Source organism: Triturus cristatus, chromosome 8 (assembly GCF_964204655.1).
Source record: "Triturus cristatus chromosome 8, aTriCri1.1, whole genome shotgun sequence".
In the NCBI taxonomy this organism is placed as follows: domain Eukaryota; kingdom Metazoa; phylum Chordata; class Amphibia; order Caudata; family Salamandridae; genus Triturus; species Triturus cristatus.
The window spans coordinates 994,599,918-994,625,450 of NC_140591.1; the positions used below are offsets into that span (position 1 = coordinate 994,599,918).

General features: G+C 45.3%; 1 protein-coding gene across 2 annotated transcripts in view; it reads right to left on the minus strand.

The window, feature by feature from the left end:
• ERCC5 (ERCC excision repair 5, endonuclease) overlaps positions 1-25,533 on the minus strand; it is a 162,046-nt gene that overhangs the window by 14,282 nt on the left and 122,231 nt on the right. For both annotated transcript variants that reach the window (XM_085622541.1, XM_085622542.1), the window contains exon 15: positions 7,232-7,316. In XM_085622541.1, coding sequence (XP_085478667.1) covers positions 7,232-7,316 — 85 coding nt within the window. The remainder of the gene's footprint in view (positions 1-7,231; positions 7,317-25,533) is intronic.

Sequence of the window (25,533 nt, forward strand, 5' to 3'; positions counted from 1 at the left end):
AAAGCTATTGTCTGAAGTGGCATTACCTGACCATAACTGAGATCAGTAATGTAAAGGTTACTAACTTCTGTAACTCTTGCTGTAGTCCTTCAGTCCCTTGAGTCATAAGCAAGTGATGACCTGTACATTTTATTAATATCAGAACAAGTACACCAGCACTTCAAGAAAAACATAAAAGTTAGCATGGGAGCGGCACTACCCACACACAATCTGCTAAAGGAATGAAAAGTGTGAGGGTCATCAGAAGATCCAAACTGTGGAGGCTAATTTTGGCCTAAGAATAAGCATTCTCCAAAGAGGTCAGAAGACATTTTGTGGTCCCAATAAAAAGGTGAAACCTCCTGCAAAAAATAAAGTATCATGTATATCAATGCCTTAATCTTTGGATAAACCTTTATATGGTTATCTAGTTAGAAAAACCGTTCATGGAACATGATTGTTTTTATAACATCAATCTTAAATCAGTGGGTATAATGGAATCTAAGGGTTTGCTTACTGATGCATTTAGAGCCCTGACAGATTTAGGGTTCTTGATTGGTGCAAAAAATTAAAGCTAGGATCAATCCTATTTTCTATTCTGACTGAAAAAAGGTAGGACTTTTAGGATTGACCATAAATACCTAAACTGATTAATGAAATAAATAAAATAATAAGCTCATGGAAGAAATTGGATTATTATCTGGATGGCCACCTGCCCACTGCAAAGCATAATCACAAACCTTGTAACGGTGAACCCACAAAGTACCTAAACTAACCTGCGTTCAACCTTCTTGGAGAAAGCTATAATAAATCCAGATAAGCAACAAATTGATGGACTACTTTATTGACATGGAGTCATCACTTACATTTAGTGTCCACATTGAGTGCTCCGGTAACATTTTGTGTTCGCACTTAGAGACTCACAGGCTGTCAGGTAGTTAGGCCAACAGCAGGGTCTGGTCCAGGTCTAGTTCCCACTGGTCAGATGGCTTCTTTCAGGTAAAGGCCTTTTCCAGCTTGTTGTCTAGCTGTAGTTACATGGGTCAGCCAAATGAACCTTGGAGTCTATTTTTGTGCCCTGGTAACAAGAGGGAGCAGGTGCATTCCTCCAGGACTCCTCTAAGGTCAGAGAGAGATCTTTTTATCTTCTGCAGGTCCAGAAAGTGTTCTTAACTGGGTGCCTGGAGATACCACATTTATGCCTGCCACTAGCTAGTGGATACAGGTGTCTCCTGGCCCATCCCGAAACACTGGGGTAAACATTCCCATGCCCTGACTTACCTCCTTTGATGAGAAGGTCTTCATACATATTAAACGTGGGCTCTGAGGCTAGAGGTTTGAGTGGGGGGTGTACTTTGTCAATCTTAGTTGTCGGAATCGTTGTATTATATATTTTTTATTAGAATGAAATGTGCATTTGAAGGCTGTTTGGGTTCGTAGGATAGATGTTGTGTAATGACTTATTCACATAATTGGACATTACTGAACTGAGTGAAGTAACATTGACAAAGACGCTGTAGTTTAACTTTTCAATAAGGTGGCCTATTCTAGTTCCTGGAGACAAGAGTTTTAACATGGAGATGTTCCCAGAAGGTCACATGTGCGATTCTGGTTTAAGGAGGCTAATGGGAACGAAAGAACATGGCATCGAACACACCAGATTTGATGGTCGCCGTTGGGTAAGTGCATCAAATACACCAGTTACATTGTTAGGAGAAATCGTTCAACTCATTATGAGATGCACAATCTTGCTCAATTTGACGGAGCAATGGAGTATCCGCACATCGCTGTTGTAGAATTATTTTGCATATAGTCCCTTCAGATGTCTTTGGGCACATTAAATTTAATTTTACTGGTGTACTGTAGTTGCATAGCACTACTCAGGAAAAGATGGCATCAGTGTGATGCACGGCTTTTCGGTTTTCGGGAAGTATGATTTTTGAGAAAGCGATCTTTTGAGAGGGACTTGGCATTCCATTGAAATAAGCCTACTCACAACTTGTGGTGTCTTCTATGCTTGGCTTGATTGTGTGGTTAATTAGATATTTTTGCTTAGTTATCCTCCCTGACGAAGGGCCAGCAGAGCCTGAAATGCATTGGGGCATACTGAATTAGAACACTCAACCAACTGTTGTGGAATAATCTGTCCTTTTGGAAACTGTATAGTGGATGCATTAACAATTTAGATGTAGATATGATTTTGTTTTCAAAAGGATTCAAGAAAAACAATAAGAATAAAAGCAACAATGAATCAAAGGATCCACAGAATTAAAACGTTTTAATTTTATTAATGCTCACAGGCGCTATGTTATAGTGCATAGAGGGACTTTTTCCAACTTGGGAAGCAGCAGTATCTTGAGAAAGGTTAATGTTCTCCCAAATCTAACATTGAAATTCAGTTTGAAGCAGGCCCACAACAAATCCAGAGGAGGAAGGCTGGTGGGACAAAAGCAGGGTTCTTCAACAACCAGTCAATTGATGCACAAGAATTGTCTTAGCATCTTGTTCTCTGCCTTTCAATTGGGCCCTAAGTGACATGTAGCTCAACAGATCTGCCAATCAGGATATGACATTGTGCTATCAAAAGCAAGCCCACAGCCCATAGACCCAATCCTGCATATTCATGTTCAGCGGAGTCATCTCTGCCCATTCAGGTCAGCCTATTGTTTGCTTCTGGGAGGCATTTCACACCTTTTTCACATCTTTTTAAGGCAAATACCTGGCTGAGAGCTGGCAGCGGCCCACGTTAATTTGTCTTCTGACAATTTAGACAGGAAAAAAGTAACTTTAAAAATCTGACTTCACCATTGAATTTGATGTCAGATTACTGTTAAAAAAAGTGATTTAATTATTTTTCCAGCTGGTCCCTTTCCTGAGCTAGCAGTAATAGTATTTTAATCTGCGCTTTGGTGTTCTACATAGGAAAGCTAGGCCTGCCACAATGAAAAAAGCTTTTTGGTCCCCATCACTGTAGGGACATGGTAATATGAATTTTCTACATGTTTTTCTTTTACATATGATGTGTTATACCTTGTGGGCTACAAAGCTTACATTGGGGCGACTTAGTCGTTTTTAAAAGGGAGGTTCTGACCTTTCAAAAGGGTATATTTTCACAGGTCGAATTGCAGTTTTTGCCACTGCTATAATCAGGGTATAGTGGTAGGACAGAAGCCATGTTTGCACTGCCACTGTAGTAGATGGCACAATAGGTGCTGCAGTCCACTGGTGGACGTTTACCTTCTAGACCCTGGTTACACTTGGTACCATATACTATCACCTTAAACACATGTTAAATATAGCAAATAGGAGTATGCCAATTCAACCATGTTTAAAGGAGGGGCATAGGAACTTTACTACTGGTTAGCAGGGATAAGGTGCAGAGAGTTCTAACACCAGCGACAAAAATAGTGTCCAGCAAATAAGAAAAATCCAGGGTGACCATGTAGAAAAGGCAGATTTCCTACAAGCCAGTTGAGAATTCAGAGGCAATTGCCCTTCACAGGTTCCCACTGGAAATCTTCCATGTCACCAAAAGATGGCCAGATTGTCATCAGAAAAACTAGTGATAAGATCTATATTCAGGGACATGGCAGAAAAGTGAAGACCACAGTCACCATTTTTAATAGATCATGAAGATTTGGAAGGGAAAACCTGTGTCTCTCTCTTCACCAGGGTCCCTCTTCAGTCAGTTCCTAGACAGAATGTGCCCATCAGATAGGAAGCAATACGATCTTCCCAAGGCCAAAGACCACATCTCTACAGTTACATCATGGTGAGATGAAACAAGCTGCTCCTGCATACCAACAAAGAGAAGACAGAAAAAAGTCCTTCAACTATAGCAGGTTTAGAAACAGGTGCTGTCTTCTGGAGGCTGAACACGTGGAGCTCTCGCTGACCAGAAGGCATTTCGATTATATAACCTAAGTAGTGTATAGCACAAGGCAACTGGAACCAACACAGAAGGATATATTTGGAAGCACACTAGAGCTAAATAAGTTTGGGGTTATGCCCTTGTAGCATTAAGGATGCCGTGCCTGAGACCACAGCCACCCAAATTGCATTTCAGTGTTTTTTTTTGTTTCAAGAGTTACCTGGCTGTGGCCACCACTTAGGTGCAAAAGATCATAATGGTCAGTAGTCTCTGGAACCCATCAATCATGAAGTAAAGTTGCTTTGAGACTGGCATGGCATTATCATTTTTTTAGTGCTTTGTTTCATTTTGGAAGTTAACAGGTTTACACTGTTGTTGAATTTAACAAAACTTTCATAAAGCGACGTCTTTGCTTGAGGAACAGTAATGCCACAATCTGGTTCACCAAGAATTTAGTTGCCCCACCTGTATGCAGATATAATGCAACAGGCTCGTTGGTTAGATGCATGTGTGGAGAGGTACATTGTTGGGAGCCCTAAGATACCAATGGGGAAGCAGTGTGTAGTGTTTGCGTGCAATTTTGGGAATTAGGGCTCTTTAAGTGTAGGTGTCCGTTATGAGGGCCAAAGATGTGCTGCACCCATGGCGCAGTGTGTTACTAAGGGAGCAAAGAGAAAGAGAGGGGTATTGAAGTTAGGCCTGGGTGGAACACACAGAATTAAACATTGTGGAATCACAGGGAGTTACATAAAAACCCTGAGATTCCGTGGAGTTCTGCCAATGGGCGAAAAATGCACGTCTTGCTGCACGCCATCGGATTTTAGTGCTGGTAGTGCTTTACAAGCTGAAAAAATCAGAGCGAACAGAACTACGTTTTGAGCTGAAAAACCCTACTTGAACCATCTGTTCAGGTAGAATACCTACTTGAAAAACTATTTTCAAATTGATTTTAAAGCTGCTCGAGTAGAAGAGCTACTCGAGAAGCAGCCATCGGATCGCGACGGCCCACGTCGGTAAAATCTCACCGGAAGTACTCACAGTGACCGGAAATTGCACTAGGGGGATGCCAAATATCACTTGCCAGTGTCATCTTGAAGCCTCATCTTGTTCTTGTTGTCATTCACGTTGCTCAAATGGGGAAAAATCTTCGCCATATGGTGATTGGTGTATTTTTAGCGGGAACTTGGCATTACAAGAGTTATGTAGAGTCGCTAAAATTCTCCATTTCTACCAGGTCCTAACTGAGGTAATCTTTTAGTTGATTAGCCAGGCATCGGATTTGGTCAAACAAGGGCTTGTGATGCTGGATGGTACAGGTTTATGGGAGAAGACATTTCTTATTACTGATTTGTTTACAGTGGTCCTGTATGCTGGGGAGCACATAGATCGAAAGGCATGCAATATGCTCTGAAGAAAGAAACACATATCTTCATGTACTGTGGCTTGTGCAAAGCACATGGACTGTCAGGACATGCACCTAGCTATGGATAACCTCTACAGGGCTCAAAGATACTGGTTGATGTAATCCCATGCCTGAAGACACAAATCTTTTCACAATGTTTTGTTTCTGCTAGTTTAAAGCAGATATTCAGTGGCACCGTGGTTGCGGGCATAGGCACAATGAATACATTAAGGGCCCACGGCAATCGTTGCTTGCACCCAATAAAGGATGGTCAGGAAAGTGAATAATCTCTTCAGTACTCCCAAAAGATGGAAGGAGGGTCTCATAACTGTGTTGGTTTTGGGCCTACAGCTTACGTCAGAGCCCAATGTGCTTCACTGGTTTTCATCAGTGGGTGCTGCTGCCTTTAAGAATTTTAATAACTTGTGTTGGCTACCCACCTGTGAAAATAATCAGTCTGGGATCATTATCCCCAGTGATGCCCATGACATTATCTTGGTAATGTCTGCATTTAATTTTTATTAATTTCTACTCAGCCAGTTATGGAAGATGGCATGGTAGAACCTTTGTAAGAATGTGGGTCTAGTTTCACCTGGAATAGTTAATAATCTCTATTACTGCAGAAGTTTAAGCAAGAGGACTCAAGATGCATGGGTGAATACAGAGGTAAATGCTGAACAGATTTGGAGCAATAACGGAGCCTTGTCGTGCACTTAAGTTGGGCGGATGAAGAGAATATTGGGGTCAAGATGGTAAGCATGCAGTTTGGGGAGAATACGGAGATTCAGTTAAAGGCCAAATCTTAAATGTAATGAAGTATTGTCTGTGCCAGAGGCAATTGAGAGGAAGGTAGCAGCCACATTCCAATCTACTAGTTTGCTAAGGTCATTCTACATGACATTAAAAGATTATGTCCCAGATGGAAGTGATGGGGGCCTTTTGCCAGTGAAGATTTCATGTGCTCTATATATATGTATACCTTAAATAAATACTTCACTTTCCATAGGATTTCCGACTAAGGGTCCTTTGGCAAATAGTCTGTAGTTGCCTTGGTTAGGAGTAGGTTTGTTCTGGATTGGTTTAATGTAATAAATTAGGGGTTTATAATAAAAGTTCCTCTTGAATGGAGGTTTTGATGATGCGTTAATTTTTAATACTGAAGCAGACAATTTTGATCTAAAATTAAGATCAATAATTCAATTGCTCAAGTGAACAGCTAATTATCCAATACATTCCACCAGTAGCAGTGTGGAAAATATACTTTCAAAATAGACCTCTAAATTTAAAGTACAAAAATGACAAAATGGCCTCTGCAAAGTTGTGTGGGATCCAGCATGCAAGCTGATTCATACCCCAGAATAAATAACTTTTATTTGTGTATCTGAAGTTAAATATGTAGTCAAGGTCAACAGTCCAAGTGCAGGAAGCTTAGAATCTGATTAAGAACCAATGGGGGAGTGTAAAAGGTTAGCAACAGATAATACAATGAACTGTAGCCCAATTCATTCAATTCCTTTTTCAATAACAAAGATACCCTTAAACATCCAAGGTCTTTGATGAGTGCAATATTTATGTTCCTAATGGTGTTTTTGCAGTTGTTCTGGCAGAATTACTTGCACCAGGGAGTTGAAAATACACCTCATGCATAGACAAATATTTTGATTAGTTTGGAGGCGGAGTTTCCTTTTCTTTCTTTGAGAAATATTTAGTTGGCTTGAAAACCCTTCCATGGGTAGATTGTACTGCTTTGAAAGGCAGCGGTTATGAAATTGAAGACACAGGAGGTATTCAAATTAGAACTATATTTTGGTGTAGTGTTACAACTGCAGTAAACAAGCCTAAAACAATATGCTGTCAGTATGGATGTAAACAAACAATGGTGATTGGCTGAGCAAGCAACACTTCAGTTGCCTTAATGTAGCTTAATTGACTAAAACAAATCAAGCAACATACTTGAATTAGCTGGATTCAGTGATTACCTGTTGTGCATTAAGTTGTTTTAACACTGGCAACAGAATGTCATCAGTCTTCGACCTATACCATCCAAAGGCAGTTGCACAGAATATGCAGGTGGTTAAGAAAGAACATATTTTAAATTATTTTTACTTAAAAACAGAATGAAATGAGGTCTGAACAATTTTTAAAATAAGTACTGGACAATGCATAATATTTCAGTAATAAAATAAAGTGCCACACACTATTAACAAATTCCAGAATGTGACACTTATGAAATTAGGTACATGATGAGATTGAGAGCAATTGTTCTTTGCCTTCAAGTGTTATGAATACAGATGTAGTAGAAAGCAATAGATCACAAATCGTGGTGTCCTAAGGGTTTTTTCAACTGCACAAATCATAGATGTACATGTGCGTCCACAGTATCAGAAATAAGCGTATCAGAATGAGAGATATTAGCAAATACAACAATCAAGCGGAGGTCAGAAGGGGAACAGAGGAATTCTGAGGCTGAACACATCGAGGCATAAAGTGTTCCACACACTCATATATATTAACAGACCATGGTCGACATAATAAGCAATGTAATGGGCTAACAGGTTCAACAATCGGCGGCGGCATCAGGCAGCAATATGAATAGGTAGTCCCGGAGAGGCTGCCAGATGTCCTTCGGTCTGAAAGTTAAGGGCTGCAGGGAGGCATGAAGGTCGCTGGTGGTGTCACAGAATGTAATTTTTTAGGCAGGCATTGGTAGTGGAGACCCTTCTACTGCCCCAGTGTAAAGCTATCTGCTGGTGTAAACATATCCCAAGAGTTCCATCTGCAGGTCTGGGTCAACTGTGTGATCAATCATGGTGGATTTCAAAGGAAAAACAGCTCTCCAGAATGGTTATATAACAGTACAATTCCAAGTTTAGTGTACATAGTTGGCCTGGTCTGTTGTGCACATGGGACATTGATGTCATCTACGGGGATCTAACCTAGCGGGCACTTTTGGCCCGCTAGGTTAGCCATGGATTGCTGGGGAGGGGTAGGTGATGAGACTATAGTAGTGCGCCACCTGGGTAGCGTCGGAGCCGGGACCAAGCCCAGCATGGAGTGGGGAGGGTCTGAATGTCAGTACGGTCAAGCTTGAGTCCCAAGGGCAGTAGAGAGGATAGGAGAAGGTCCTGAGCCTGGTCTCGCTCCGGCCTTAAATAAGGGGAGTCTGAAATCTGGATGGTACCAAGAATAATCAAAGTGAGATTGCACCACTAGGTAGTATAAATGGAAGTTTGGGACATCAAAGCTGCCTCGATCGTACGGAAGGGTCAATGTCTCCCATTGGATTCGGGGGCAATGGCCCACCCAAACAAGGCTTATCAGGAGGCTGAGAAGGGTGGCAAAGAAACTGTTGGTCAGGCGATAGCTATATTTAGGAAAAGGCAGCGAAGCGCAGCAGGACCACCATTTTTATTATAGAGATACTCCCTATGATGCACAACGGTAACTTACTCCATCGCTCCATCTGCGGGGTGAGCTTGTTGATGGCTAAGCCATAGTTTTGGGGTACGACTTCAGCTTTTTGCCTGTGCAGGACGATACCCAAATATTTTGGGAAATCCCCGCACCCCCGCTGGGGGTAATCCAGGTCAACGAGGAACAGTAGCCACAGTAAATGGAACAAGGTCCAACTTAGCACAATTTATAGAGAGTCTGAAGAGAGGTTCAAAGGGTATCACCTTGGGTCCCAAACAAACAGCAGAATGTCGCCCGCATACATGGACGCTAAAAATGGACCATGTCAAAACCAGAGTCCTCTATGCATGTGCCGCTCCTGCAGGTGTCTGAGCAGCGGGTCCAGGGCAATCACAAAGAGCAAGGGGTAGAGGGGGGGGAGCATGTGCCCCTGGTCACCGGAAAGGCAACTGAGAGTTTGCCATTGACTCACAACCATGCCACAGGGCCGGCAAAGAGTAGCATGATGAGGTCGTGGAAGCCATTGGGAACTCCAACTTAGTCAATGGCGCCCGAAGAAACGGCTACTCCAGCAAATTAAATGCCTTCTCGGCGTCCAGGAGTATAACGGCTGCTGGGGCAGTTAGGGAAATCTGATTCAAAACAGCAAAAATAGAGCGGAGATTGAAAGCTCTGGAGCGATGTGAGATGAAGCCAGTCTGTATATGAGAGATTATTTACTCCATCAGAAGGGAGAGACCCATGGCTATAATTGTAGTCAGTCTTTCATTATCGTGGTTTAAGAGGGACAGTGGTCAATAGGAAGTGCAGAGATGTGCCAGCTTACCAGGTTTTAACAGTAAGGTGATGACGGCTTCCCAAAGGGTGGGAGGTAAAATACCCACTTTAAGAGACTCTGCGTAAACCTCTAGGAGGTGAGGAGACAATACCTGTTTATAAGCTTTGTTAAAGTGACTGGTGAGCCCGTCTAGACCATGGGCTTTAGAGCCACTCAGGGAATCAATAGCCTGCACTATTTCTTCACACGTGATGGGCGCCACTAGAAACTGTTGTAGTCCTATCGACAGTCACACCATGGCCACCTCAGCTAGGTAATCAGTTATTGACGACTCGTCCCCAGTCGCACAGGTCATGTACAATTCTTGATAAGTCGGTTAGGAACGTCTAGGTGATGGCCACATTGTCTGTAGTGGTCGTACCATCATTCATGCGATGAACCGTCACACAAGTATTATGGTAGTTCGGCCGCAATACCTGCACCGGTGTGAGACACGGTCTCTCTCCCAGGCCGTATTGGCGAGCTCTGGCATATTTTCTCATCTAGACTACTGAGCGTTCCACCAAGTCCCGCAACTCCGTCAACAACCTTACGAGGAGTTAACAGAGATGATATTGTTCGATTTTCCAAAATAGATTGATACTGAAGGAGGAATTGATCACGTTTCTTCTCCTCTCCTGTCTTCTTCGTCTGCCCGCTCTTCTAATTCGTTTTACTTCTACATTTCACATCACTCCTGTGTCTTCCTTTCCTTCAATATTTCATACAGCGTACGTCGACAGCACAAACAACAAAACTTAATAGGAATTGTGCACAGTTACTACACACCGTAAAGGTATGAAGACTTGTTGCAGTATATTGCAACTGTATCCATTTTCTGAGACGAAGAAGACAAAGGTGTTTTCTTTTGAAGCTAGCTAGTGATAATCATTCAGTTGAAATGGAGGAACGGAGGAATCAATGAGTATTCCGAGTGCAACCACATACATTGCACTAACATTACCCAATTATCTTGTGCTGTCATGAATACTTTCGTTACTGATAAAGAATATGAATTAATCCTGTAAATAAGGTCCTTCTGCCTATGTACCCTACACATATTCTGAAACAGGAAATAGTGAATATTGATTCCTTATCGGTAGTACTTTTCTGTGTCTTCACAGAATTGATTGAATGGAACTAAAGCCCCCACAATGGACATCTCTCCTTGGGAGTACTTGAGAAAGCTTTCTGCATTTCTGTCTAGATGGTAAGTGAATTGAACTTACCAACGTACATGAAAAATGGGATGCTAGTAAATTAGAGAACGTAGCAGTGATCTAGACAGGAAATTACAGTGACTTGATTCTTTGCTCATACAAAGCAATATCTTTATTACCTACGCATACTCCGCTCATGTTGATAATGTGCTTTGTTTGAATTGTAGAATTGTGGCTTTATAATGTTACTTACTTTTGCTTGAGCCTTTGTACATATTCTCCCACTTTTTGTGTCTGTTTTTTTGAAGAAACAATGTATATAGAATAATTATGGGTCTATAAATGTTATGTTTATTATATAAAATTGAAAAATAGAAAGATTAATAAAAATGGATACATTTACATATGAATAATAAGAAACTTATAACATGTATAAATTTCCCCTTTTTTGTGTGTATATATTTTGTAAATCCTATCTCACAATGAAGTAATTTATGTAAATTAAGTAGTAGGACAGTATGCTGTAATCAAATCCATAATGCTAATTATGTTTGTGTATATCGCAGCCCTAAACCCCATATAACGGCAAAACGCGTTGGTTTGCGGGGGTTTTATGTCTACATTACGAAAATGGATTAAAGAAAAAAATCAAATCAAGGAAAACACCTCTCGATTCATCTTTTTGCGAATAGCATTTGGATGTTACTTACTATTCTCTCCTATAGGTGCCTCTCAGATGTGTATTAAGAAATGAATGATGTGTGGAACGCAGTGCTGCAAAAGTGCCAAAGAATACAAGTGTAGTGAAACAAATAAATAAAACATAATAAATCAAAAACAACCCTAGCCCCCACCCACACCAGAAAGAGCAACATCTGGGGAATCCTGAATAAACCCAAAGAGAACAAAAAATATTGAATATGCTACTTACCAGTATGCATCTGTTCTTGGCATGTAGGGCTGCTGACATTCATATCTGTGCATGGATCGCCGCCTAGTGTTGGGTCCGGATGTTTGCACGTTGTTGTCCTGGAAGAGTCTTCGAAGTATCCTGGGATAGGTGACTCCTCCCCTGGACTACAGTGCGCATGGGCATCCTCTCCATCCTCAGATTGTTTTTCGCCATTGTGGCAGTGATGGAGTAGATACAGAAAGTGATGACCATGCTTACAGTAATTCTGAGAGCTGCAGCTGCTACAGGCGCCGGGGAGGAGGGAGGGCGATATGAATGTCAGCAGCCCTACATGCCAAGAACAGATGCATACTGGTAAGTAGCATATTCAGTTCGAGGCATGTGGGCTGCTGAATTCATATCTGTGCATAGAATACATAGCAGTACCTCCTATTAGCGGCGGCTACCAGTGCCAGCTGCAGCGGTCTGAAAAAGAGTTTTGAGAACAGCCTGTCCTACAGCTGCCTGCTGTTTTGATTGCACATCTACACAATAGTGTTTGGTAAATGTGTGTGTAGTGGACCAGGTGGCTGCTCTACATATATCATGCAAAGGGATGTTTCCCAGGAAAGCCATGGAGGCCCCTAACTTGCGTGTTGAGTGGGCTCGTGGGGGAATCGTTAATGTGCGTTTAGCCTTTTGATAGCAAATTTGAATACATTTAACGATCCATCTGGCTATACCTGCTTTGGAGATAGCGTTACCTTTGTGGTGTGGGGCAAAGGCAACGAAAAGTTGTTTAGTCTTCCTAAAGATCTTAGTCCTGTCGATATAGTACATGAGGGCTCTCTTCACATCTAGTGTATGGAGTGCTCTTTCTGCGACAGTTTGTGGGTTTTGAAAGAAAACGGGCAGTTCAATAGTTTGATTCATGTGGAACTGCGATATCACCTTGGGCATGAATTTGGGGTTGGTACGTAGTACGACCCTGTTGGCGTGAACCTGTATAAATGGCTCTTGAACGGTTAGTGCCTGGAGTTCACTAACTCTTCTTAAAGAAGTGATCGCTACTAGGAAAGCTACTTTCCAGGTAAGGAATTGAATCTCGCATGAGTGTAGAGGTTCAAAGGGTGGACCCATCAGGCGTGTGAGGACCAAGTTGAGGTTCCACATCGGAGCCGGTGGGTGGCTTGGAGGAATTACTCGTTTGAGTCCTTCCAAGAATGCTTTGATGGCAGGCACTCTGAATAAAGAGAGGTGCTGCCTGTTCTGGAGATAGGCTGATATTGCGGTCAAATGGACACGTATCGAGGTGTACGCCAGATTGCATCGGTATAGGTGTAAGAGGTAACAAATTATGTTTTGGATGGATGCGTCTAGCGGGTTAATGTCATTATTATTGCAATAGATGACAAATCTTTTCCATTTGGCTGCATAGCAAGCTCTGGTAGTGGGTCTTCTAGCTTCCTTAATGATGTCCATACAGTCAGGCGGCAGGTTTAGGTAGCCAAACTCTAGGACTTCAGGAGCCAGATTGCCAGGTTCAGCTGTTGCGGATCTGGGTGCTGAATCTCTCCATGGTTCTGCGTCAAATGCGCGGGTTTGATCCGCAGCCTTTGATGCGGCACCACGGAAAGTTCGAGAACAGTGGTGTACCATGGCTGGCGTGCCCACGTTGGAGCAACCAGGACGAGTGGTCAGTGAGTGTTGTCTGAGTTTGCGAGCCACCAGCGGTATCAACGGTGCTGGGGGAAAAGCGTACGCAAATCTGCCGGACCAGTTCATCCATATCGCATTGCCCTGCGACTGTGGATGTGGGAACCTGGCGGCAAAGCTTTGGCATTTTGCGTTTTCGCTTGTGGCGAATAGGTCTATCTCTGGATGACCCCATTGCTGGAAGTACGGTTGGAGTACTGATGGGTGTAACTCCCACTCGTGCATCTGGTGGCTGTGTCTGCTGAGCAGATCCGCCATCTGGTTGTCCTTGCCGGGGAGGTGTTCCGCCATGAGGAACATGTTCCTCTGAATGGCCCACTTCCACATGCTCTGAGCCAGATGAGACAACTGTGGAGAGTGTGTTCCTCCCTGCTTCTGTATGTAGTACATGGCGGTCATGTTGTCCGTCCGGATCAACACGACTTTGTTGCACAAGTGTACTTTGAATGCTTTCATAGCCAGGAAGATTGCCATCAGTTCTAGAAGGTTGATGTGCATCTTCTTTTGTTGTGTTGTCCATAGTCCCTGCACTGTGTAGTTGAGTACATGAGCTCCCCATCCCTGGAGAGACGCGTCCGCTGTCAGTATTATCTGTGGAACAGGCTCTTGGAACGGTCGGCCCTTGCAAAGGTTTTGTGGATTCCACCAATGCAGAGAATTGTATGCCCGACCGCTCACCAACACTAGGTCTTTTAGTTGTCCGTGAGCCTGGTTCCATTGACGTGCTAAGCACTCCTGAAGCAGGCGCATATGTAGTCTCGCGTGTGGGACTATGAAAATGCAGGAGGCCATCATGCCTATCAACTGCATGAACACTCGCGCGGGAAGGGAGTGTTGTGGTTTGAACTTGGAAATCAGCATTTGCATGCTGTTGATTCTCACTAAATTTGGCTGAGCTGTGGCCGCCAGAGTGTCTATGGTCGCACCTAGGTACTGTTGTACGTGTGCGGAATGGAGATGTGATTTTGGGTAATTTAGTGAGAACCCCAGACTGTGAAGGAGGTGAATGGTGCGGGACATGTGGCTGGCACATTGCTGGGCTGACTTTGCTTGAACAAGCCAGTCGTCCAGGTAAGGGTAGACGTGTATGTGCTGCCTCCGTAGATGTGCCGCCACAGTAGCTAGGCACTTTGTGAAAACTCTGGGTGCTGTTGCGACGCCGAAGGGAAGAACCTTGAATTGGTAGTGCTGCCCTTGAATAGTGAATCTGAGATATTTCCTGTGTGATGGGTGAATGGGTATGTGGAAATACGCATCTTTGAGGTCTAGTGTGGCCAGGAAGTCTCCCTGTTTGAGCAGTGGGAGGACTTGTTGCAGGGTGAGCATGTGGAAATGCTCCGAAAGAATATAGCGGTTGAGGGGTCTCAGGTCTAGTATAGGTCTGAGTGACCCGTCCTTTTTTGGTATTAAAAAGTACAGGGAGTACACCCCTGTACCTTGCTCGTGGACGGGTACGACCTCTATTGCGCCTTTTTGCATCATGCTTAGCACTTCCTGCTGTAATAGCGCTAAGTGCTCTGAGGACATAGGACGGTGTTTTGGGGGTATTGTGGGTGGAGTAGAGGTTAATTCTAGGCAGTAACCGTGTTTGATAATATCTTTGACCCACCTGTCCGTGGTGATGGAGTTCCACGTGTCCAGGAACTTTTGCAACCTTCCCCCGACAGGTGTTGTGTGGTCGGGAGGAAGGGAGAGGGCGTCACTGTTTGTTCTTGGGAGAGGATCTGGTATTGCCGTATCCGCGTCCTCTGCCCTTTGTGCTTGAACCACGATATCCACCCCTGGTGTTTTTATCGTAGGTACTTTGGGCATTGCCCTTGTTGTAGGTTTGCTGTGACCCCTGTCCTCTACCTGCTCCTCTATAACCGGGGCGACGAAAGGAGCCACTCCGAAAGGTCTGCGTTTGGAGAGCCCCCATGGACTTTGCAGTGTCTGTGTCCTTTTTTATTTTTTCTAGTGTGGTGTCAACCTCTGGCCCGAATAAGTAGTCTGGGTTGACCGGCTGGTTGAGGATGTTATTTTGCACCTCAGGTTTGAATCCGGAGATTCGTAACCAGGCGTGTCGTCGTAACATGACGCTAGTGTTTATGGCTCTGGCAGCTGTATCTGCGGCATCCAGTGCACACTTGATGGATGCGTTTGTGAGGAGTTGTCCCTCTCTGATGAGGATCTCTGCTCCCTCTTTGTATTGGTCAGGGAGATGTTGCAGTAATGTTTCTAGTGTGTCATAATGCGCTCGGTCGTAGCGAGCCAGGAGCGCTTGAGTATTGGCAATACGCCATATGTTAGCTGCTTGGGCCGCAACCCGTTTGCCGGAGGTCTCTAACACCTTGGACTCTTTGTCCGGGGGAGGGGCATCCCCAGTCGTCTGCGAGTGCGCCCGTTTACGAGCATTCGCGACTACTATGGAATCTAGAGGCAACTGTACTCTAATATAGGTAGGATCCCCAGGCGCTGACCTATATTTTTTGTCGATTCTGGGGTTTATTACTCTGGCCCTGGTGGGTTCTTTGAAAATGTCCTTTGCTGGTTTGAGGACACCTTTCAACATGGGTAGAGTTTTAACATGTTTTTCTGAGGATGCGAAAGTGTCCATGAGAAAATCGTCCTGAATGGTGTCAGAGTGGAGTTGAACACCATGATTGTCCGCAGCACGTTCAATGAGGGCGTTGAATGCGGCAGTGTCCTCTGTGGGAGACGTTATTGCTCCATAGAGTTGCGGGTCCTGTGTATCCATAGGTGCACCCGAGTCTACAGGGTCATCCCAAGCTTGGTCAGGGTCCTGTTGGCCTTGAGGGTCCATCTCTCTGGGGTAGGGGACGTGGTCACCCATGTAGTCCTCCAAAACGTCTGTGTCGGAGTGTGTCGGAGAGAAGGACTGTGGATCTTGGTAAGAGGCATGGAGAGGCTCGTAAAGAAGTGGTTCCGAATCCACTGGCAGCTTTTTCTTTAGTGGGATCCGGTAGGAGTCCAAAGCTGGCTCAGAAGTTATCCTCCTCTTGTGAAGCATCATTCTGCCTGTTGCGGCATCGATGATGTGTGAAGGCGACGTCTCCGTAGGAGAGTGTTCTTCAGGTGTGATCCTGGTGTGGGTGACACGTGTTCTGATTTCGAACAGTTTTGGCGCCGTGGATGGTGGCAGGCCAAAAGTGATGTTGGCCGGTGCCGGAGAAGCTTTTTGAGCCTTTTTCGGCTCGGAGCTTGATGTGTCCTGGAGGGCCGCCTTATCTTTGATGCGTTGCAAGGATGCTGAAACTTGCCGCACCTGGAACGCCGACGGTTCTATGGCGCCGACCGGTTCCGTTGAGGCAGGCGTGGACGTCTTCGGTGCCACGGGGTCATCGAGTCGAGGAGAGGTAGTAGCTGTCGACGGCGTCGATGATTGTGCCTTTGGTGCTGTTTTGGAAGTGGTGTGAGATCCAGCAGCCATTTTGACCTTTGTGGTCGGAGCCGATTGTTTCGGTGCCGGGAGCCGAGGCGGCTTGGCGCTGACGTCGGCTGCTGCAAGCTCGGCACCGAAGTCCCGTTTGGTGCGGTCGGTGCCGACGGGTTTGGCTGGCGTCGAAGGCGTGGTGGGCTTCGATCCGACCAGTGTGACTTTCAGTGTCGGTTTCTGCTGAACCGAGACGGCTTTCGGTTTCGATGAAGGGAAACCAGCCGTTTAGGGTAGTATAGGCTGCCGCTTAATGTCCGAGGCCGGGCCAGAGGGCGGGGCCGAATGGATGCGGGATAGGTCTTGGGTAAGGCCCGAAGGCGGTCCCTCGAACGGAGCCACAGACTGACGCACTGGGATATCCAAAGTCTGTTCGGGTAGGCCTTGCTCGTCACCGGAGCTACTCTCTTCGGCCCCTAAGGCCTCATTGTAGTCTCCTACCTCGGTGTCGGCTTCGTCTCTGTGGAAGAGTTGTTCTTCGACGTCTTCCGATCCGGAGTCGTGTTCGGAAGCGGGGCTGGAGGGTAGGTTCTCCACGTCTTGCACATCTTCGTCCTCGGCGTTGAAGATGTCAGTTGGGGCCGGTGCCGCTTGCTGCGCTTCGAGCCTCGCTGCTCGACGATTCCGGAGAGTCTTCTTGGATCGGAATCGGGCACAGGCCATACATGTGGACTCGTCGTGATCCGGTGAAAGGCATTTGTTGCACACCGGGTGGACGTCGACATGGGGATATTTCGCATTGCATACAGGGCACCGCTTGAAGGGCGTCCTCGATTCCATCGTCGATGTCGGGTCGATGGTCGGGTATGATGCGAAAAAGTTGGTTTCTGGAAGTTAGTAAACTAACAAATAACTATCGATACCGATCGGGAACAGTACCGACGCGAACTAAAGGCCTTTTGGCCTGTAAAAAGTTTTTCCTAACTTGAGTCAAGATAAGCACATCCGAACCCAATGGTGGAAAAAAACAATCTGAGGATGGAGAGGATGCCCATGCGCACTGTAGTCCAGGGGAGGAGTCACCTATCCCAGGATACTTCGAAGACTCTTCCAGGACAACAACGTGCAAACATCCGGACCCAACACTAGGCGGCGATCTATGCACAGATATGAATTCAGCAGCCCACATGCCTCGAACCAAACATTATGGTTTACACCTCAGAAGGGTGGCAATGCTCTCGAGAGCAGCACCCATGGAACATTGAGCATGTGTCTGGGTTGGAACTGTTCAGGACGGTCATCCAAGTCCCAATAGATATTGTCAGTTAAAGAAGTTCCCAGGCAGGAGAGGCCTCGGGCCAAGTACAGCGGTAGGACAACGTCGGGGCATGAGTGTGAGGAGTGAATCGATCACGCAGGTGGGTCATGCTGGCTCAACGAGGAGGACGCATTGGATGAGCGATCAGATGGTGGGCGGAGAGGAGATCTGCTCCAACCTTGTGTGTTTGCAGAACTGAGCCACATCCACAGGAGCACTGAAGATGAGTTGCCATCCATTCACCTCTACGCGAAGGTGCGCTGGATACATCATGCTGTATTCAAGGCCTTGCTTCTTGAGGGTATTCTTGATGTCTGGGAATGTGCGTTGCACTTCCTGGACCACCTGAGTAAAGTTCGGGAACAGTGATAGAGATGAGCTCTGATATTGGAGGGGGCCACGTTCATGAGCACGGCACAACACCATGTCTCTGTGTCCCTGAAATGGAGGAAGCAAGCTATGATCAGGCAAGGCAGTGCACCTGTAAAGGGATGTGGGCCTGGTTTCTTGTGCGCTCGCTCAACTACTAAGCTATCAGTGAAGGCCTGCCTGCTGAAAAGCTCAGTGCATCTGGGCATCCAAAGTTGGTGGATTAGACAATACCCATAATCTGCAGGTTATTGCATCGCAAACGAGCCTCCAAGTCGTCGTTCTTGGGCACTGCAGATTTAAGCATGCACTCTAACTTGCCGCGGCACTTCCAAACATCAGAAGTGGAAATCCTGCGTTCCGCCCCATCAAGCCATGTCCTGTGGCGGTCAAGGCGCTCGTCCATTTGGTATAGGCGGTTGTTTAAATTGTCAAAAACGACGTCTGTGGATTTGAAACCAGTGCAGAGTTCAGCCATAATGGCAGAGGCTCCATCCAATGATGAAGTGGCAGCATCGCTATGCCGGGCCTCCTTGTTGTCAGAGAGGGAATGGTCATGCTGCTGTATCATAGCAGGATCAAAGGAAATCTTCAGCTTGGGATCCCCACGCCCCATCTTAAGTTTCTGGGGCACAGCTCCAGCAGAAGTACAGCTGTATCAGCGGGAGGGGGGGAATTAACACACTCACCCCCTGGCCAGTGCAGTGGGAATGTGACTGGCAATGCAGGCCCCCATGGGGTCTTGGCAGAAGTAGGCAGTGAGGCTGTAGGGGGAGCTGACACAGATGCAGAGTGTGACAGGTAGGTTTGTAGCAGTGGCGTCGATTGAGTCTACCGGAAGCAGCAACGTTGAAGCCGCCCAGGAGGCCTAGTAGGTTGAACAGTTAAGCGGCAGGTGATCAAGTGATCCCCACAGCAGGGACAGCTAGCGCCAACAAGGTAGGGGAAAATAATCGCCCTTGTGCTCCCCACTCACCGATGTCCACAGGGGGCACAGTTATATAGGAGAAGCCTCAGGCTGCCAGAAACCAGAGCAGCGGTGCCCAAGAAGTAATCACATTCAGCACCAGGGCCTCTCATTGTGGCATGCGCGGCAGGGCTCAGTAGAGCAATCCGGCTCCATCTCCAGAGTCCCAGTGATCATCGTGAGGCTGCAGTTTCATTGTTGCTGCACTCCGACGGGCATTAGCAGGAGCGGCCTTCATACACAGCAGCCCGCCCTCAGGCTCGCCCACGGTCCCTGTCACTGCAGGGCCTCCGAGGGCCATGGCCGTCGGTCGCATGCGGAATGCCACCCAGTGCAGGAGGGAGGTTCGGAAGGTGGCTATAGCCGGGGCAGGGCCCCCAGTACCTAAATACATGTCGGCAGCATTTAAATGGGAACGGATGCCTGCCAAACAGCGACAATTAGTGGCACTTGAAACCGAAGCTTCAATGCCGTGCGGCCATCTTTGTCACTAGATTAGCCATGCCCCTGTCCTCCGGCTTTGACATCTAAGAAGAATTTACTGACCTTTGGTAACGCTTTATCTGGTAGATACACTATCTAAATCAACATTAAATAAAACTGTGCACTCAAAAGTAATGCAAGGTTAAACGAGGTATGCAAATTAAGTGGGCTACTCTGTTACACATTGAGAAGATGTGCGTACTGGCAGCAATGACGTTTCCTGTTTTGATCTATATAGTTCCACATCACTTTCTGCATGTTGGCCCTCATTCATCATACCATCCATTTTCATCAATGGGAATTTTTACATTAAACCCGGCTGTTTGCGTACAGCAAGCATGTAAAAGAAACATCGCTCTAGGCTCACAGGTCTGTTTTCTATGTCCTTTGTTCTCTATGGCACATCCCACACGTGTGAGTGGTCTTTATCTATCAGCACTTGACGTCAAATCCGCACAGCTTTGGCCTGGCTCCTCTGCACTTATACAGTGTAAATACGGATTTGGTTCTATTTTTCTAGCTGCTCAATTTGCATATATTCCCGTCAGACCATCCCCTCTAAGTGTACATTCACGTGGTTTCAGCACACTACTCTTTAAAAAGCGTGGACCAACTTGACTTATACTCGTCTAGTTTACGTCCTTGTAAATGTGTCTCCCTCATCGGCGTTGAGATAATGCTGAGAATATTGCAAGTAACCTCTGTTTGTAGCAGAGGTGTACATATTGCAGCATACAACTCGTTCATTTACTGAAAGCACAAACGTGGTTGCACATGGTGTTTTTCAAGTGGTGTTTCTTTTTCATGCTTGCGGAAAGGTCTACCAGCAGTAATTGTGTAAGCTTTCTCTTACTTTTTTTCTTTTCTTTCCCTGTCACGTTATTTTGCCTGATAACTTTTGTATCTGAATGGCATCTTTCTTCCATGTGGGTGACCACTGGGTTGTTGCCTTTAGATTTCTTTTTTGGTAATATGAACACAAGGCATACATTTTTGAATAGGGGACGATGCATGCATCTTCACTTTTTCACAGCCATTTCCATAACATATCATACATGATAAGCTACTCACTGGCATCGCATTAGTTTTGTTTTTCTCGATGTTGGTTCTCCTTAAGCTCTCAATTGGTTTTAATTGCAACTGTAGGTGGCTCATATTTTACAATTGATGCTTTATGTACTGGAACTGGTGCGTTTTGAGTGTATTCACGGTATACTTTGATGATTTCATGTAAGATATTAGAGTTACATGTATACCCATAGATGGAAAATGCTACTTACCACAGTATGCATCTGTTCTTTGCATATAGAGTTGTAGATTCATATGCTTTAGCATAAATCAGCATCTGGTGTTGGGTCCGGATGTTTGCACTTTGTTTTTCTTCGAAGAAGTCTTTTCAGTCACAAGGTAGGTGACTCCTCCCTTCGGTGATTAGTGCGCACGAATATCGACTCCACCCCCAGATTTTTTTTCTGTAAGGGTGATGATGGAGTTAGTAAGAGTAGTAAAGAGATATCCATGTATAATGTATCTAAGTAAGATAATACTGCAACAGATAACGGTTCCCGGGGAAGGTGGGTGGGCGCATATGAATCTACAGCTCTATATGGCAAGAACAGATGCGTACTGTGGTAAGTAGCATTTTTCGTTCGAGGCATATGAGCTGTAGATCATATGCTTTTAGCATAGACTATACAGCAGTTATGTCCCAAGCGGTGGCTAACCTGTAGCTGTTGCAGTGGTTTGAAATAATGTTCGTAAAACTGCCTGCCCACACTAGCTTGTTGTCTTGCTAACACATCTACACAATAGTGCTTTGTGAATGTGTGTGGTGTAGACCATGTGGCAGCCTTGCAGATGTCATTTAATGATATATTCCCTAAGAATGCCATAGAAGCCCCCAGTTTGCGTGTAGAGTTCACTTTAGGGGGAACTGTTAATGTGTGTTTAGCTTTAATGTAGCATGTATGAATGCACTTAACTATCCACCTTGCAATACCTGCTTTTGATATGGGATTGCATTTATGCGGTGGTGCAAATGCAATAAAAAGTTGTTTTGTTTTCCGAAAGGGTTTAGTTCTTTCAATGTAATATAGTATGGCTCTCTTGACATCTAGTGTGTGAAGAGCACGCTCTGCCACGGAGTCTGGTTGAGCGAAGAACAAGGGTAACACAACAGACTGGTTGATATAGAAGGCAGAGACTACTTAGGGTAACAATTTGGGATTAGTCCTTTTGGTGTATTTGCAAAAATGGCTCTTGTATGGTTAGTGCCTGAAGCTCACCAACTCTTCTAAGAGATGTGATGGCTATAAGGAAGGCTAACTTCCAGGTGCGAAATTGTTGGTCACATTTGTGTAAAAGTTCAAATGGTGGACCGATTAGTCTTGTAAGAACTATATTAAGATTCCACACTGGAGAAGGTGGAAGCCTCGGAGGAATGATTCTTTTGAGTCCTTCCATAAAACCTTTGCTAGCGGACACTCGAAACAAAGACAAGTGCTGTCTGTTTTGTAGGTAAGCAGCTATTGCAGCAAGATGTAAGCGTATGGATGTATACGCCAAATTGGAACGCTGCAGGTGTAATAGATAGCAAATGATGTTTTGGATGGAAGCATCTAGTGGATTGATTTGATTGTTTGTACAGTAAATTACAAACCGTTTCCACTTAGCTGCGTAGCATGCTCTTGTGGTAGGACGTCTAGCCTCTTTAATGACGTCCATACAGTCTGGTGGAAGATTAAGGTAGCCAAACTCTAAGATTTCATGTGCCAGATCGCAAGGTTGAGTTGACTGGGATCTGGATGTCTTACTCTCCATGGTTCTGAGTGAGACGCTTGGTGGCGATGCGTAGTTTTTGGTGAGGAACTACTGATAGTTTCAACAGGGTTGTGAACCATGGTAGTCGAGCCCATGTGGGAGCAATTAGGATAATTGTCAAGGAATGTTGAGTTTCCGAACTACTAATGGAATTAGCGGGAGAGGTGGAAAAGCATAAGCAAATTTTCCTGACCAATTCATCCATAGCGCATTGCCTTTGGACAATGGGTGAGGATACCTGGACGTGAAGCTTGGGCATTTTGCATTGAGGTGTCTGGTGAAGAGATCCATTTCTGGGTAGACCTACATCTGGAAGAATTAAAGGAGAACTTGAGAATGTAGTTACCATTCGTGGATCTGTTGTATTTGATGACTGAGCAGATCTGCAATCTGGTTGTTTATTCTGGGAGGTGTTCTGTAAGGAGATATACCTTTTGAGGAATGGCCCATCTCCATATACTTTGAGCTAGTTGTGAAAGCTGTAGAGAGTGTGTCCCCCCCCTGTTTTTGTATGAAGTATATTGCTGTCATGTTGTCTGTATGAACTAGGACAGCTTTGCCTACTAGATCCAGTTGAAAGGCTTTCAATGCCAGAAAAATTGCTAGTAGCTCCAGATGGTTTATGTGGAGTTGTTTTTGTTGCAGGGTCCACATGCCCTGAATGGTATGTCCTTGAAGATGAGCTCCCCAACCAGTGAGCGATGCGTCTGCTGTTAGCACTATCTGTGGAACCGGGTCGACAAATTGCCGCCCCTTGGAAAGGTTTTGCGCATTCCACCACTGCAGAGAGTGATGGGTGCAACCGTCCACCAACACTAGATCTGTTAACTGACCTTGAGCCTGGTTTCACTGACGTGCTAAGCATTCCTGTAGGGGACGCATTTGAAGTCTTGCGTAAGAAACGATGAGAATGCAAGAAGCCATCATGCCGATTAATTGCATGAACACTTGGGCTGGTAATCAGTGTTGAGGCTGAAATTGGGATACCAGATTTTCCATGTTGCGTATCCTGCCTAGGTTGGGGTATGCTAGAGCTTTGCAAGTGTCTATGGTGGCTCCTAGGTATTCTTGCAAGTTGTACGGTTGGAGGTGAGACTTGGTGAAGTTCACAGTGAATCCCAAATCATGAAGCAGCTGAACTGTTTTGTGAGTATGATGTATGCAGCTATGTTGTGATCTGGCTTTTATTAGCCAGTCGTCCAGCTAAGACGTGAATGTGTGGTCTTCTTAAATGAGCTGCGACTACTGCCAGATACTTGGTAAATACTCTGGGTGCTGTAGTTACCCCTAATGGGAGAACTTTGAATTGGTAATGTTGTCAGTCCACCACAAACCTGAGATATTTTCTGTGAGCCGGGTGAATGGGAATATGGAAGTAGGTGTCTTTTAAATCTAGGGTGGATAGAAAGTCGCCTAGCTGAAGCAATGGAAGCGCCTGTAGGAGGGTGACCATGTGGAAGTGGTCTGACTGAATGTAGAGATTTAGCTGTCTGAGGTCTAGTATAGGCCTGAGAGAGCCATCCTTTTTTTTCTGGAAATAAGAAATACAGGGGGTACACTCCGGTCTCTTGATGACGTAATGGGACTGGTTCTATTGCATGTTTTTGTAAGAGAGAGCATCTCTTGTTTTAAGAGGGTGAGATGTTGTGGTGACATTGCACGTTCTCTTGGAAGAATAGTTGGAGGAGTGCAGGTAAGTTCCAGGCAGTTACCAAACTAGATAATTTGCATTACCCACTTGTCTGAGGTGATTGACTTCCAGACAGGTAGGAACTGTGAGAGACGTCCCCCGACAGGAGTGTGATGATCGAGGGGTGGCAGAGGGAAGTCACTGTTTGCTAGCAGGGGAAGTGCGGGTGGAGTTACCTCTTGCCTCTTCCCTTGTTATTATTTCCTCTGTAGCCTGAGGCATCAATGAGTTTAGACTCTTATCAGGAGGAGGGGCGTCGCCTATGGTTTGAGAGTTAGCTCTCTTGGGGCGTTAGATACCACAAGAGAGTCTAAGGTCAACTGACCTTTTATATATACAGGGTCTGTAGGAGCGGGTTTGTATTTCTTAGCTACTCTAGGTGTGAGTATTCTGGATCTAACAGGGTCTTTGAATACCTCATCCGTGTGTTTTAACATGCCCTTGAGCATTGGTAAAGTATTAGTAGACCTTTGTGAGTGCGTTAGTGTCTAAACAAGGAAATCTTCTTCTAGAAGGTCTGTAGGAAGTTCCACACCATGATATCGAGCAGCCACATTTATAAGCTGAACATAGCCAATGTTGCCATCAGGTGGAGAGGGTCTGGAGGGATACAGATCGGGGTCATTATCTTGATCTGGTTCCTTATTATAATTCTCCCAGGGGTCAGTGTCCTGTGGTATGTCCTGATCTTGTGGCATATCCTGCTGTTCATCCCCATCCCCATAATCTTCATCCTGTGAGTCAGGTGATAGTGGAGGTGGTGGTGAATTTGATGGTGTAATGATTAAATTTGCATTAGGAGGAGGAGAGGGAGGTATGTAAGGGGGAGAAGGGTTAGTACCCATGTCCTGTCTTTTTAAAGGTATATGGCAATCCTCTGAGAGATCCAGCTTCCGTTTTTTTTTTTTAGGAAGAGTGGCCAGGAGGTGTCCAGTTTTAGGGTCAATACTTAGTCTCTACTGTCTTGGATCCAAAGATGGGTCCTGGGACAGACTCTTTGGATGGGGTATCTTTTTCTTTAGGATTTGATTTCGGCGTCGAAGATTTGGGCTGAGAGTCTTTGGGGGCCGAATGTTTTGAATCTGAGTGCTTGCTTTTAGGTTTGGGCTGTGAAGCTTTTGGAGTGGCAGGTTTTGGCTATGAACTTTTCGGCGCGGAGGATCTCGGCTACGAACCTTCAGGTGTTGAGGATTTCGTCTCCGAAGCTTTTAGTTTGGACGATTTCGTCTCCGAAGCTTTAGCTTTTGAAGATTTCGGCTCTG